This window comes from Rhodamnia argentea, chromosome 8 (assembly GCF_020921035.1).
Source record: "Rhodamnia argentea isolate NSW1041297 chromosome 8, ASM2092103v1, whole genome shotgun sequence".
In the NCBI taxonomy this organism is placed as follows: domain Eukaryota; kingdom Viridiplantae; phylum Streptophyta; class Magnoliopsida; order Myrtales; family Myrtaceae; genus Rhodamnia; species Rhodamnia argentea.
In genome coordinates, this window is record NC_063157.1 from 8,108,476 (window position 1) to 8,121,867 (window position 13,392).

Genomic DNA, 13,392 nt, shown 5'->3' on the forward strand with positions numbered 1-13,392 from the left:
CTCCTCTTATATGGGCATATGTAATCCAACGGCTGACACTGTTGGTCTCTCTAGCTAAGAATCTAAGGCTGTTGATTGTGCGGATTGGATCGGTTTTATGACGAGTCTGATTTGTACTCGAGCCGACACGTCTCGAGCAAAGATTCCATTTTTTTTTTTCCCTCTGTTTCTCTATGGCATGAGATCCACACACAAACCTCGCTTGAGGAACATGCATCATGGATTAGCTTCGCCTCCGAAACCTCAAGCCTGTCTCTCCTGGCACTTCGCTTCCACCGCAGCTTTTCCTTGCTCTTCCCCTCTCCATCTTCAAACCCAACCGGATCGATACATTTGTTACAGACACAGCCATGGACGTGCCTTTGGCCCTCTCGTGTCCGCTCGACAGTCGCTTGTTTGGCCGGGCGAGGGGAATCGGAAGAAGGGTCGGCGGGCGAATACGCGTACCTTCTTGAGAGCGAGCCGAAGAGAATCTCCGTACGAAGTTCTGGGAGTGTCTCCCTCTGCGACTCCCGATGAAATCAAGAGGGCTTATCGGAAGCTCGCTCTGAAGTATCACCCTGATGTCAACAAAGAGGTATGACGGATGTCTCCATGATGGCCTTGATTTTACCAGACAATTTGGTGTGTTTAGCTCGAGATAAACCGTGTCGATGCTTGTGGGTTCAAATTAGCTCTCTAGTGTAATTGTAGATATGCAGTGCTGGTTCATTGACAAATTAAAATTTCATTGGTTGTAGATAAATGGTTGTACTGTAGGTGTTCCAGTTACTTGTGTTGTTCCGTGTGTTTGGTTTTAAAGTTGCAATACCTTGAATCTGGTTGGGAAGCTGTGTAGGCCCTGCAGCTGGCAGGTCTTTTGCTCAATACCTTGTAAGTATACTTGCATAGTCCCGAAAAAACTGGAAAGCTGTACCTGATAGGCTATGATAGACTTTGGGGTGGTTGGGGGAGAGGGGGGGGGGGCGGCTGGGGGTGGGGGGTGTTGTTGTTTGTGAATATGGCCCACTAGCAGTCTGGCACAAGACTCTCTATGGCTCTTGCAGACAAGTGCTAATCCTCTAAATGTTGACAGATGGCTAGAAGAAATCAAGATTACAGAAACTTTGTAGCTTTGGGTGGTTTTTTTATTTTGCCGTTTGGTGGGATCTATTTGAATCATGGTTATCTTCCATTCGATCTAAAGTCAGAAGCTAGTCTGCATTGATGCTTCTAATGTTACCCACTAACAGATCACAATGTTGATGGATTTTCTCCTTCATGTGACATTAAGTCGGGGAAGCACTAAAGCCTGCTTTATTCTGACCCTTTTCATTGATATTTCATCTCTATGACCTTGTTTAATGGTCATTGCGGACTGGTTAAAGTTATTTGACTTTTGGAATTCAGCCTGAACAAATGTTAGGACTAGGTAAACTGTTTTTGTGCTTCAATGGTGCAGATGTCAACGGAGCGTTCTGATTTTAGGCACTAGAACCGGTAGGGTTCGTAGATCCTGACGAGGTTGTTGCAGTGTATAAAGTCATTTGAATCTCTTTGACCCTGACTACTTGTTCTGGAAAACTTCACACTCTGTGAATCTAGACAAGTGACCGAGGAATATTGAGATTCTCGCTGTGCGTTGTTGCATTTAGTGTGTTCTCAGGCTTGTTAGTGCAAAATTTTTATATCAAGATGAATATCTTCAACCAACTATCATTCCATTTGCTATATAGAGATGGGTTTGTTCAACCGCAGTAAGTGATGAAAACATCACTCCATTAGCACTTAAGTCAGTAAGTGTGTTTGATAACCACTAACTACACACAATCTAATTAATTGATTTAAGTTAAAAGTCACTTAATGTGATGCGTAAGCATTGTGTAGTTAATTGGTTAATTGATCAAATATGTGATGAAAACTAAGATCTTACCAATTATATTGTCAAAACTTTTAAAAAATACTCAATAATTCAACTCTGGTAGGAAAACAAGGAAAAAGTTTAAAATTTAATTTTCACGTGTTATCAAACAACTTTTAACTTTTATTTTCAGTGCTTAAAAACTTCAGCACTTGCTATTTAGTGTTTAAATTTTCAGAACTTGTCTTTCAGTTCTATCAAACGAGCTATATACAGTAGTTACGTAGGGTCCTAGAACATTAGGGTTTGGGAGTATTCACATTGTCTTGCATATGTTTAACGCCATCTTGTATGGGCATTTGAAACATGGTAAAGGACCTTATCTTCGATTGCTGTAGTGGAATTGTTGACTGGTCAAGTGGAAATTGTCTTGTTGTCAGTGATTGAGCTGTTCACACAGTTTGCCTCTTCTTTAGGCGTTCATACTTACAGACTGCAAGTTTAATGGCTTTGGACAGATGCATTTATCATCCTTCGAGGAATATTTTGTTTCAGTAGTTGTCTATTGTTAGTCTACACTTAATATCCCTTGCCTATTGCTACCATGCATGATAAAGAAAGAGACATTTGGATCATGATTGTCGCGAGGCAGGGGTAGTTTAATTTGCTCTTGGTCTGGGTCCTTAAAAATGTCTTGGGAAATGCAAATGCAGTTGCTAGAGAACCATATAGAAAATTGGTTGACATAAGGACTTTGAGTAGGACCTATATTTTCATCTGTGCTTACTTTGAATTCTGTCACCATCCATTGATTGTGTCAGCAATACACGTTGAGAATGTAATGTTTTTAACAATCGTACATGATTGCAAATGGGTCATTCTTCGTCTCTTTTGGACATTTGCTCCTTTGAGATCTTTAAGTAACTAAAAAGGCTTAGAGCTTTTTATTTTATTTTTATTTTATTTTTTATCTGCAGAACATTCCTATCATAGCTATATCCTTTCAAGATCTTTGTTGTAAAGTAATGGTCGACAAAATTGGAAAAACTTATACTGCAGTTCGTGGGTGTGGGTACATCATTTAGTAGCACTGCATTTGGCCTGATGAATGTGGTTTCTAATTATACAGAATTGCTTCATTTCCTTCTAAAAGAATATCATAATTAATTCCACAGAAAGTGGTTATTTGCAATGCGATGTAGTTTCCTTTCTCAAATTGCTGTCGGCTAAAATTTAATTATCTTATATGTCGAAATGTCTCATATCTCAGGCAAATGCACAGGAGAAGTTCATGAGGATTAAACATGCATACAATGCTCTCCTTAATTCTCGTGCTTCGGATTCCAAGAAGAGATACAACACTGGAAATCGTGCATCTGGGTTTTCATACTCCACTGAGGATAGGAGCACCCTAGATGAAGACTTCTATGGACTTGGTAAAAGCAATAATAAGCTGCACTCATTAATTTGTGCATTATACAGTGTCCTTTCAGGGCTTAGGTGGGTTTAGCTAGTTTTGACCAAAATGACATCCTAAGATCTGGACCATCTTGGAAAGGGAATATTTTTTTCAATGAATGAAGTAGTAGGTTCTTTCCTGACCATCATTAGTAATGTAATTTCTCGGTTAACGTCTGGATATAATGCAGTAGAAACTTGTTGCAGAGGCTGCATGGATATGCAACTTAGTATAATGTAAATTGTGTATTGCCCTTGCGAATTCTTATTTAAAAAATACTTTGGGAGCACACCTCACTTGTTCTTCAGCTTGGTTCTACCTTTTCTTTTGTTCTGTCAACTTTAGATCGACCTTGGCATGTGACTGTCCAGGGAAAATTTTCTTTTCTGATGTGGTTCCTAGTGTTTGTTAGTTTAGGAGATTTTGTATGTTCTTATGTTTAACCCGTTTATGCTGCAGGTAACCTTTTCAGGGATGTTCAGATAACGATAGGTAGATAGTTCCTTCTGTGAGATATTGCAAGTGCCATCTAGTTCTTGGCTTACCTGTTACTTTCTAATCTAACAACCAATATCATTTCCTGTATCTAGAAAATTTGCTTCGATTTTCACCATCTTGTTTCGCATGGCAGAGGATTTCTTCAGAGATCTACAAGAAGAATTTCGTAGCTGGGATGCAAGTGCATCTTCACAAGGAATGCCGAAGAGTTTGTGGGAGGAATTGGCGGTGAGAGTTGCTTTTAAAATGTTGCTACATTTGGAAAAGCGAAATTTCTTCTGTATTCTATCCTTGGGGAGGCTAGTGCATCTTCACAAAAATTTCTTCTGATTTGAGGCTAGGACCTTATGCTTTGAATTTTGTTGCTCAAAGGAAATTGGTGAAGAATTTGTGGAGTTTCTAGAGAAGGAGCTAAACATAGCTGATTCAGAGGTGGAAGCTTATCAGTCTGATGACGGGTCACAAAAAAATTCCGGAACTGAAGGTACGCAAAATGATAGTGAAAATGAAGCTAGCAAGGGAAGCAGCATCGAGGAAAATATTGATGAGATAGAGGCTACTCTTGCTCGGTTGAAAAAGGAATTAGGCCTGTAATTGATTCGTGATGATTTTGTGCTGCATATTTATTCCAATGCTCATGTTGTGTTTGTATAGATATGATATGTTGTGGTGCCTGTTGTAGCTACAGTAATCTTTGAAATTGGCAAAGGCCAGTGATGAAGGCAAAGAGGGGAGTTGGAGATTAAGAGCAAGTCCTCCAAGATCATTGAATAATAAGTACAACTCTGGAGTAATTTCGGCGCTCAAATTTCATTTTAACCAACTAATGAGAAGCTGTTTCTTTTTTGTTTGCACATTCTTTTTTGTTTGCACATTCTTAGAAGTACGTTTTCTAGGCAGTTTTCTGAGTAATGTGAGCTGGAAAACTGTTTTCTCTGTGTTTTTGCTGTGTTCCCATTCGTGTTGTGGTGGTTACATTTATAATATTCAAGACCATGTGTGTTCACGGAAAATGTTATATTTTTGGAAAATATTTTCTAAGAAGTCATTTTCCGGCAAAATGACAATATTTTTAGCATTTGGCTGAAATCTAAAAAATACTTGGAAAGTATTTTCCTTCGTTTCGAAAGGAAAATCTCATGACTTTCCTAAATAGACAAACACCGTTTGGACATTAGTGACTTGTGCATGAGTAGCCAAGGAACTAGGCCTGGGCATTGGGGTCCCATTCTAGGGCGCGGCTACCCAAACACGGCACTAGGGTCCCCGGGCCTAGTCTCGATGGACTCGAGCTCGAGCGCTGGGACCCCGTCCCGGGCTTGGGAGTAGGGGATTTGGGCACAGGTATTAGGGTCGTGAGTTTGAGCATGGGGGACCTGGGCATGGGCACCGGGGTCTTGGGCCCGGACCTCTATTGGTTTGGGCTTGAGCGCAGGAGATTTGGGCACTGGCATCAGTGTCTTGGGCCGACCTTATGGATTTGGACTCGGGCTTGGGCGCTGGGGATCCGAGCAAGTCCGACTTCTATGGGCTTGGGCCTGACCTCCATGGATCGAGGTATGGGCGTCGGGAACTTGGGACACGGGCACCAAAGTCTCGGGCCTAGCCTCTGTGGACTCATTCGGGAGCTTCGTGGAGCTGAGCAACGATATAAGGGTCTTAGGCTAGGCCTAGGTATCGGAGTTTTGGGCTCAGTCTCTTTGGGCTCAGTCCTGGCCACGATAGACCCCATTAGACTCAGCCCCAGCCTCTAGACGTGGGTCTACTGTGAAGAGCCCTGGAACTAGTGTTAAGAGTTCTCGTCCCAAGTACAGAGTTTCGAGTCCATGCACAAATATTTAGTCATATTATGATTTTTTTTTTCGATTTTATAAATAATAAAATCAATTTTCTAAATTTAAGGATAGGTTTTTTCATTTTCCTAAGCAATCCCAGCGCCCGGAAAATGAGGAAAAAAATATTTTTTCGAAAAGATTTCCCGTAAAACAAAAAGGAGCCTAACGGTGCACGTTCCTTTTTGAAAAAGAGTGATTTGGAAAAATATTTTTTAAAAAATAATCTATTTTATTGCTTACGAAAATAAATGAATGAAGTTTTTTCATCGCTTGAGAAAATAGTTATGCATGGATTGTTATTGGTGATGGAAATATTTTTTATTGACTAATTCTTCTAAACCATATAAGCAATCATTTTTTGAAAAATATTTTTCGAATTTCTTATTTTTCGCGAAACGAATGCACCCTAAATAATTATATATTTCTTCTGAAAAAATTACCAAAAAAGTCCTAAATATGTTGTAATTATGCCGGTTCGGATCTAAACCTTGTTTTTGCCAATTCGGCCTTAATTTTTTTTTTTTTGTATTTGTGACAATTTAATAATTTCGATTAATTTTGGTTGGAAATTGATGACATGGACGCCGACCGTCCAATGTGGTACTGCCGGAGTTAGCGTGAAATTTTTTGATTTTTTTTTAATTCTTTGATCTTTTTTTCCCCCTCTTATGTTTCTTTTTATAACACTCGATACGAGTTTGTCGGCCACCGATTGAGGCCTAGTGACCTTTGTCGACCATTGGGTGAGAGCCGCGACCCTTGCTATGGTGCGGCTTATGGTCAGATCTAAGAAATGGTCGGTGGCTGGCGGCCTCGTCCCGACCATTAAAAAAGATAGAAATGAAAAAGAAATTGAAAAAAAATTAAAAAATTCAACATTAGCACCGACTATACAACGTAGGACGGTCAGTGGACAGCCGGCGTCCACGTCAATTTCTGATCAAAATTGATCAAAATGACTAAATTGACAAAAAAAAAAATATTTGGAACCGAATTGACACAATTATAATAGGATTAATTTTTTTTAAGTAACTTCCTCATTTCTTTCCATCATGATTAGGGGAGTGACATCGTCTGAGAAGTTAAATTAGTTTCAAACTCGCGTCAATGTTTCCTTCCTTAATAATAGTCTCTGGTGGTGTCACTTACCATTAGCGCGAACTTTTTGATGCCGAAGAACTCAAAAAATTGCGGGGCATCGTCTCCTTGAGGTGTCAGGAAGATCTTGTCGGGGATTCGATCGTGTCGATGGATACCACGTGGGTTGCATGCAAGACCAGTCCCCTGAAAATTTTTCACACGTGCAATGAAATTGCAATTCCCGAGATGCATTCGATTCCATCGTACCGAGATATGACGATCCACCTCTGTTAAAGATTGAATCAATGTACTGTGCCGTTGAGTTTGCCCGCTACAGGTGGAGGGTCGCGACCTGCTTGTTAAATTCATAGTCCGAACTAGCTTAACTAGTTTGATCAACTGCATGCGCCGGCGTAAGATCTTTCGAAATGGAACTACGTCGAGATTTTCCAGCTCCGGTTCAGGTGAAGTAGTGAAGCCAGCAGGAATTCTAGAGGGAAAGAGATGGCCATGGCATGGAACCCGGTTTCGCGGTTCGTATCCTGAAGCGAACGGCGACAGGAGGCCACCCATCTTCTTCTTCTTCTTCTTCCTTCACCGTAACAAGAACCTTCAGTCCCCTCCACTGCGCAGAAGACAAGAAGGAATTCTCTTTCCACAGTCGCCACCCGCTTCGCTTCGATGACCCTCCGTCGGAGCCACTCGGTTGGGAAAGCATCTCGGAACGGCAAGAATTTTTACGAACGCCTCGCGTGCTCAGCAAGCTCATATCTTGTTGCGACAAATGGGCCTCTCTTCACGCGGGGGCTCAGCTCCATTCCGTCGTCGTCAAAATGGGGTTGGCTTCCAACGTCTATTTGTGCAGTGCTCTCGTCGGTATGTACGGTAAGTGCGGTAGGATCTCGCACGCCAACGACCCGTTCGACGAACTGGGTGAGAGAAGCGCGGTCACTTGGAACTCCTTGATCTCCGGTTATCTTCACGTCGGTCGGCCGCTGATTGCCGTGATTTGTTTCTGAAAATGCTTGACGTCAGAATTGCTCCTACGCCGCATAGTGGTTCCACTGTTGTGGTGGCTTGTGCTCAGCTCAAAGACGGAGATATTGGGAGACAGACGAATGCTCTGGGTTTAAAAGCGGGGTTTGGATGTAACGTCGTCTTTGGGACTGGCCTGATTGATATGTGCAGTAAATGTTCGAACTTGGAAGATTCGAGGAGGGTTTTTAACCGGATGGCATGAAGAAACGATATTACCTGGACGACGACTATTAGTGGGCACGCGCAGAGCGAGCAGCCAAGTGAGGCGATGATATAAATGAGAGAGATGGTGCGTCAAGATCTTAGACCAAATTGCGTCACTTACAACAGTTTGCTCTGCTCATTTTCGAACCCGGGTCATTTGAATTGGTGCAAGCAAGTTCCCTGTAGGTTGATCGTGGAAGGTATGGAATCCAACATGTACGTAGCAGTCACACTCGTGACTGTCTATTCTGAGTGCAGCAGTAGCTTGGAGGACTTACGCAAGTTTTGTTTAGGTATAAGAGCATGGGATCAAATCTCATGGAATGCGGTGATCGCTGGATATGCTAATCTTGACGATGGAAAAGAAGCCGTGAACTGTTTCTGCAAAATGAGGAAGGCTGGAGTTTGTACTGACTTTTTCACATTTGCGAGCACCCTAAAGGCTGTAGGTTCTTGCTCTGCTCTTGGAAGAGGGGAAGCAAATCCATGCTCTAGTTTTAAAATCCGGGCATGCTTCTCGCATGTACGTTTAGAATGGACTTGTCTCTATGTATGCTAGATGTGGCATACTTGGTGATGCAGAGATGTTATATCGTGGAACACATTGTTATGCGGCTATTCGCACCATGGTTTTGGCAGGGAAGCTGTGGAGTTATTTGAGTAAATGAGGAGAACTGATGTTAAACCTGATAGTACCACTTTCCTAGCTGTGCTGACAGCTTGTAGTCATGCTGGTTTGGTTGAGAAGGGACTTGAGTACTTTTCCATGGTGAGGAGCAGTGATTCGCTCGAGCCACCAAAATCGGAGCATTATGCTACTATTGTCAATCTTTTTGGCCGAGCAGGTCATCTCGAAGAAGCAGAGGCATTCATCTATAGCATGCCAGTGAAGCCAGGTCCCTCGGTCCACAAAGCTCTGCTAAGCTCTTGCAGAATTCATGGCAACAAGGAAATTGCTCTACGATCTGCAAAGAAGCTTTTGGAGCTGTATCCTGATGATCCCGCCACTTATGTTCTGCTATCCAATGTTCTGCTAACAGGATGCGAATGGATTGATGCTGCAGAAATATGGGCACTCATGGGCGATAGAAGAGTTCAGAATAAGCTAGGTTCTAGTTGGCTTTAGCTCTGGAGGAGGATATGTGCTGAATTTTCTTTCCCGGGACATGGAAACCTTATCGTGGGAGGTGTCAAACTGTCAGAACATGTGAGTATCCTTTTCTCCCCCCATAGTTTTTCAAGAAAGATTTCCTTTCGATATTTTGCCCTGTAAAAACATCTTAGAGATGCAAAACTGTTTGGAGCTTGATTTTTATGTAATATGATCTACAGGACAAGAAATACTGGATCAGTAGTTTTGCCTCCTTGTTTTCTAGCATCCAATGATGTTTGTTTTTGAATCTTCATCTATCCCTTTTGTTTGCTGAGGCTTGCTAATGTGACCACAGTTGAAGAGGAATGAGCTGCAGAACAATGTTCCAGACGAGCGGAACTGACTGTAAGTGAAACATCCCTCTACCAGCGGACCATGAATGTACAATTCCTACCTCCTTATAATGCTTTCTTTGTGCATACTTGGCTGTCAATGATTCTGTTCAGTCAGTTCTTTTTTAAGTTCTATCTTCACATGGAGCATAGCATTGTAAAAATCTTTTCTAGTCTATAGCGATTCTGCTAGGAATTGAACCCACTATTAAATTAACGTGAAACTTTATTCCTGGTGAGTGGGAGTGCGACGCTCTAGAAGATAATAGATATGGAAAGCAAAATCATCCTCAAGAATGAATGGGAAGCATATGTCACATAAAAAAAAATAGTGATATGAACAGGAAGGAAGATTATGTCACATTGAAAAACCTAGTAATATAAACAGGGAAGTGATCTTATTGATATCGTACGTAGGACAATCTCAACCGAACGATAACAGTGGATTTCTAATACTGGCAGCTACCGTTGTCACTTCTGGCTGTTGGATCGAAGTTTGCCGCAGCTGGGTCAGTGCAACCTTCAGGAACAGGAAGATTGACTTGTTGGGCTGCTTGGCCTGCGTTATAGTTCCCATGAGATGCTTGAACAAAAATCCTGTAAACTGAAGTAAAAAGGTGTGCAGCTATCCATTAAAGACAACCTCAGGGATACCGGGGTTCTAACCATAGAAAGATCCTTGCTTAATAGCATCTTGATTGGCATCTCCCAGAGCTGCCTCGGACAAGTACTTATCGGCCAATTGGACTCTCTTCACATTTTCTTGTTCCTGCACCAGCATGTTGCCATACTCAATCAGCTTCTCAAGAGTCATTTTGGGCTGATCAAAAGTCGGGGGGCCCTCCTTGGAGTTCACGAGCTTCTTCCCGATGGTGTCGACTCCCACGCCGGATATCCACTTCCTAACCTCGTCGTCGTAGACTCTTGCTCTTAGAGCACCGAAAAAGTCTGCAAAGAAGATTTGGAGTTTGCACTGAATTTGCAATATTAGCAGGGCATACAGAGATCTACACCATGCTTACCAATTGATTGACCAGGGAAACTGTCAACAAGCTTCACAATGTCCTCGGCGGGGACATTGTCAGTCCTGAAGATACCACCGCAAACACCAATTCGGTCCTCTCTAGTGGGAGCCCAGTAGAATTTCTCCATACGACCATCACGGATGAGGGGGGCATATAACGTGGAGAAATCGTTACCCGTGACGATGACAGGGACACGAGGATTCTCCTCCTTGTTGTACATACCGGGGAGCTGGACGTTGGTCGGGTTATCGGCAATATTCATGAGGGTAGCGTTCACCATTTGGTTGTTCACCGTGTACTGCGTGGTACCACCCATCCTACCTGCACCGGCATCAAGATCATTGATGAAGAGGCAGCACATCTTCCCTTTCTTGATCATGTCGGCCGCTTCACGGTATCTTTGCCGGATGAGTTTTGCGGGTTCTCCTGCATTTCCACTTTCCAGCTCTCCAGCACTCATCATGATGGGGCTGAAAATTTCATCACCAAGTAGTCAGAGCAAACGGACAGTACAACAAGCCTAATTAAGCATGGGGGGTTCTGGTCTTTCGATCAGATTTCAGATGAAGAGCTCACCTGATTCCCATTTTGGCGAAGACGAGCTCGCACTGGAAGGATTTTCCCTGGCCTTTTCCACCCCAGATACCTAATATCAGGGGAACCTGATCAAGAACCGGATTAATTATTTGTGTCATTCAGTTCAGACTAGTCGGACCAAATTTCTACACGTTTGTTCCCAGCACAGGAACTTCAGGCATCTAACCTTGATGTTCGGCAAAGTCATGAAGTTCTTGGAGATGTGAACAATGAGCTTGTCCATGAAAGCAGGAGCGATGTAGAATCCATCCATGTTATTATCCAGGTTATATCTAAACCAAGGGCAATACGTAATCAGTTCGTATGACTGTTGAGTTTGGTCGATAATTCGACCATTGTTTCTGACTGCGTGAATAAAAAATGACCATGTAAAAGCGTCTTTTCGATCGCTTATTTACTTACTGGCGAAGACCGGTGCTGATATAGTCGTAGGAGCTCATGACGGCATAGTGGGTTCCGGTTCCCGAAGGAGCCTGGAACAGAGAATCGACCGTGCCCTTGCCTCTGGTGATGTCTTGCTGGTCGTCGGAAGTGTCGTAAGCGAGGCCTTTCCATTTGTCCTTCTCAGTCTGCTTCCCCTCGTCGACCTCGGCGCAGACCCTCAAGCTCCGCGACGAAGGCTTCGGGTGGGTGATCCTGGAGGTCGCCTTCTTCAGGCCGTTGCCCAAGAAGCCCGAGCTCGAGTTGTTGAAGCTCAACTGCATCACAGCACATGAACTTCCATCACATAAAAGCCAACACAAGTCCAATGGTACTAGAATTGAATCTCTCTCCAAGGGAAGACCATTTCATACTTCTTACAGAATGAACTATCAAAGATTAAAGAATGACAAATCCGAAAACCAACAGAACATCAGCAACCGAACAGAAAATGAACGACCGCATAGAGAACATCGGACGAAACGAAGTACCGGCTTCCCATTGACAGTTCCGACAGTTGAAATTGCGGCAGCCATTTTTGGGCTAGTAAAGAAGCTTCGAACTGATGCTTCCGAGAGTGGCTTTTCTCGTTCAATGCGATTGGGGGGAAGGTTTGGGTTATAGCGACGAGCTTTATGAGATTCCGACGTCCATAGGAATTGGGATTGGATGAGAGGACACGTGGCACCTCCTGGAGGCCATTGTCATGTCCAGACGAAGCAAGATATCCCGCACGCCATCCTCGCAAAGCTTCTTGGCCACTGAAAAAAGAGGGGAGACTTTCTAACGACTCGAAGTCGATAAATAGGGAGGCCGTTAAGGATGAGGTTTTGGAATGGGACTTGTGTGCCTCTCGAGAAGAACCGGGGCCCCTCCATTTTATCCTCAATTATGCGATCACAAGCAGACAAAAAATGAATCTCTGGGATCCCAACATGCAAGAGAAAAGATCTAGGAACACTCCCCATATCAACGGATTGATGGAAAGATCGAAGCTTAGAAGCCAAGGGCCTAGCCCTGAGTCATGGTAGCACCTACGAGCATCAAGTGGACATAGTTTCAAGATAGAATATGGAACCAGAGAACTCAACTGGTGGGGATCTGTCTGATTTCAAGTTTCAAGGTATATATGGTAGATTTTAGATTTCAAAAATTGAGGAACCGATTCTAACATACTGATCTTATGTTGTAACTTGGAATATAGAACAAGTCTTTTGTGATTTTCTTGTTTTATATTTTCGCGGGATCCTGCGGTATTTCATGGTGTCCGATGATGAATGTGTAATTTGGAATAATTAGTTTGATTTTTCTTTTTCGGCGATACTCATGACAGAAAATTTTGCTTTCTTAAAGTTTCATATTCGCTGTGTGTCTAAGTATGAGTTCGGTGAAATTGTCAAAAAAATCTTAAACTTATAATCGGTACTTTCGGTTGTGAGTTATCCCTTTTGGACTTAAAACTGCTTCTTCCCTTTTTCAAAAAGCCATGTGCAAAATCTTTCAGCCAATTTTAGCAAACGCTCAAATTTACATTGATGACATCCTTATCTACAGTGCTAATAAAGAGTCTCATTGTAAGCTCCTTTTTCGGTTTGTTGAAATTGTCCGAAAGCATGGCATCAAAAGTGGACGATTCACTCCCGCAGAAATCCACTCTCGCAGAAATCCATTATCATTCCACTTTCAAGGAAACTTTAGCGATGAAATATGGATTCAAGAATTTTGAGTTGCATCTTATTGGACATCATTTTCTAGTAGAAATGGATATGTCCTCTTTTCCCCAGATGCTGAAATTCAAGCAAAAACAAATCCCTCATCCTCGGTTGTTAAGGTGGGCGTAATGGTTTTCAAAATATTCTTTTGACACTAAGCATCTTGCGGGAAACAAAAATGTTCTTGTAGATTTTCTGT

At 42.6% G+C, this 13,392-nt stretch overlaps 2 protein-coding genes and 1 pseudogene across 4 annotated transcripts; 2 read left to right on the plus strand and 1 right to left on the minus strand.

The window, feature by feature from the left end:
* Positions 1-73: 73 nt before the first annotated feature.
* LOC115736777 (chaperone protein DnaJ) lies at positions 74-4,651 on the plus strand. 2 transcript variants are annotated; one of them, XM_030668627.2, is made up of 5 exons: positions 74-577; positions 3,111-3,276; positions 3,759-3,791; positions 3,931-4,025; positions 4,170-4,651. In XM_030668627.2, exons 1-5 carry the CDS (start codon positions 98-100, stop codon positions 4,389-4,391), a joined length of 996 nt encoding a protein of 331 aa, XP_030524487.2. In that variant the 5' UTR covers positions 74-97; the 3' UTR covers positions 4,392-4,651. The 2 variants fall into 2 exon arrangements, with proteins under 2 accessions (XP_030524487.2, XP_030524488.2); XM_030668628.2 differs by lacking the exon at positions 3,759-3,791 and having other exon boundaries at positions 81-577.
* Positions 4,652-7,582: 2,931 nt separating this feature from the next.
* On the plus strand, positions 7,583-9,178 carry LOC115736697 (annotated as a pseudogene).
* Positions 9,179-9,776: 598 nt separating this feature from the next.
* Positions 9,777-12,131, minus strand: LOC115736774 (ribulose bisphosphate carboxylase/oxygenase activase, chloroplastic-like). Of its 2 annotated transcripts, none has more exons than XM_030668620.2 (7): positions 11,973-12,131; positions 11,464-11,759; positions 11,228-11,333; positions 11,041-11,126; positions 10,462-10,934; positions 10,106-10,387; positions 9,777-9,998 (listed from the first exon to the last, which is right to left on the minus strand). In XM_030668620.2, the coding sequence occupies exons 1-7, from the start codon at positions 12,015-12,017 to the stop codon at positions 9,889-9,891; spliced, it is 1,398 nt and encodes a 465-aa protein (XP_030524480.1). In that variant the 5' UTR covers positions 12,018-12,131; the 3' UTR covers positions 9,777-9,888. The 2 variants fall into 2 exon arrangements, with proteins under 2 accessions (XP_030524480.1, XP_030524481.1); XM_030668621.2 differs by having other exon boundaries at positions 10,083-10,387.
* Between the last annotated feature and the right edge of the window lie 1,261 nt (positions 12,132-13,392).

Coding starts and splice junctions, on each gene's coding strand:
- LOC115736774 (XM_030668620.2), bottom strand. CDS start 12,017: ATGGCTGCCGCAATTTCAACTGTCGGAACTGTCAATGGGAAGCCG. Junction 11,127..11,227: donor TGACTTTGCCGAACATCAAG/GTTAGATGCCTG, acceptor GTTCTTGATCAG/GTTCCCCTGATATTAGGTAT. Junction 9,999..10,105: donor TAAGCAAGGATCTTTCTATG/GTTAGAACCCCG, acceptor ACTATAACGCAG/GCCAAGCAGCCCAACAAGTC.
- LOC115736777 (XM_030668627.2), top strand. CDS start 98: ATGACGAGTCTGATTTGTACTCGAGCCGACACGTCTCGAGCAAAGATT. Junction 578..3,110: donor ACCCTGATGTCAACAAAGAG/GTATGACGGATG, acceptor CTCATATCTCAG/GCAAATGCACAGGAGAAGTT. Junction 3,792..3,930: donor GGATGTTCAGATAACGATAG/GTAGATAGTTCC, acceptor TTCGCATGGCAG/AGGATTTCTTCAGAGATCTA.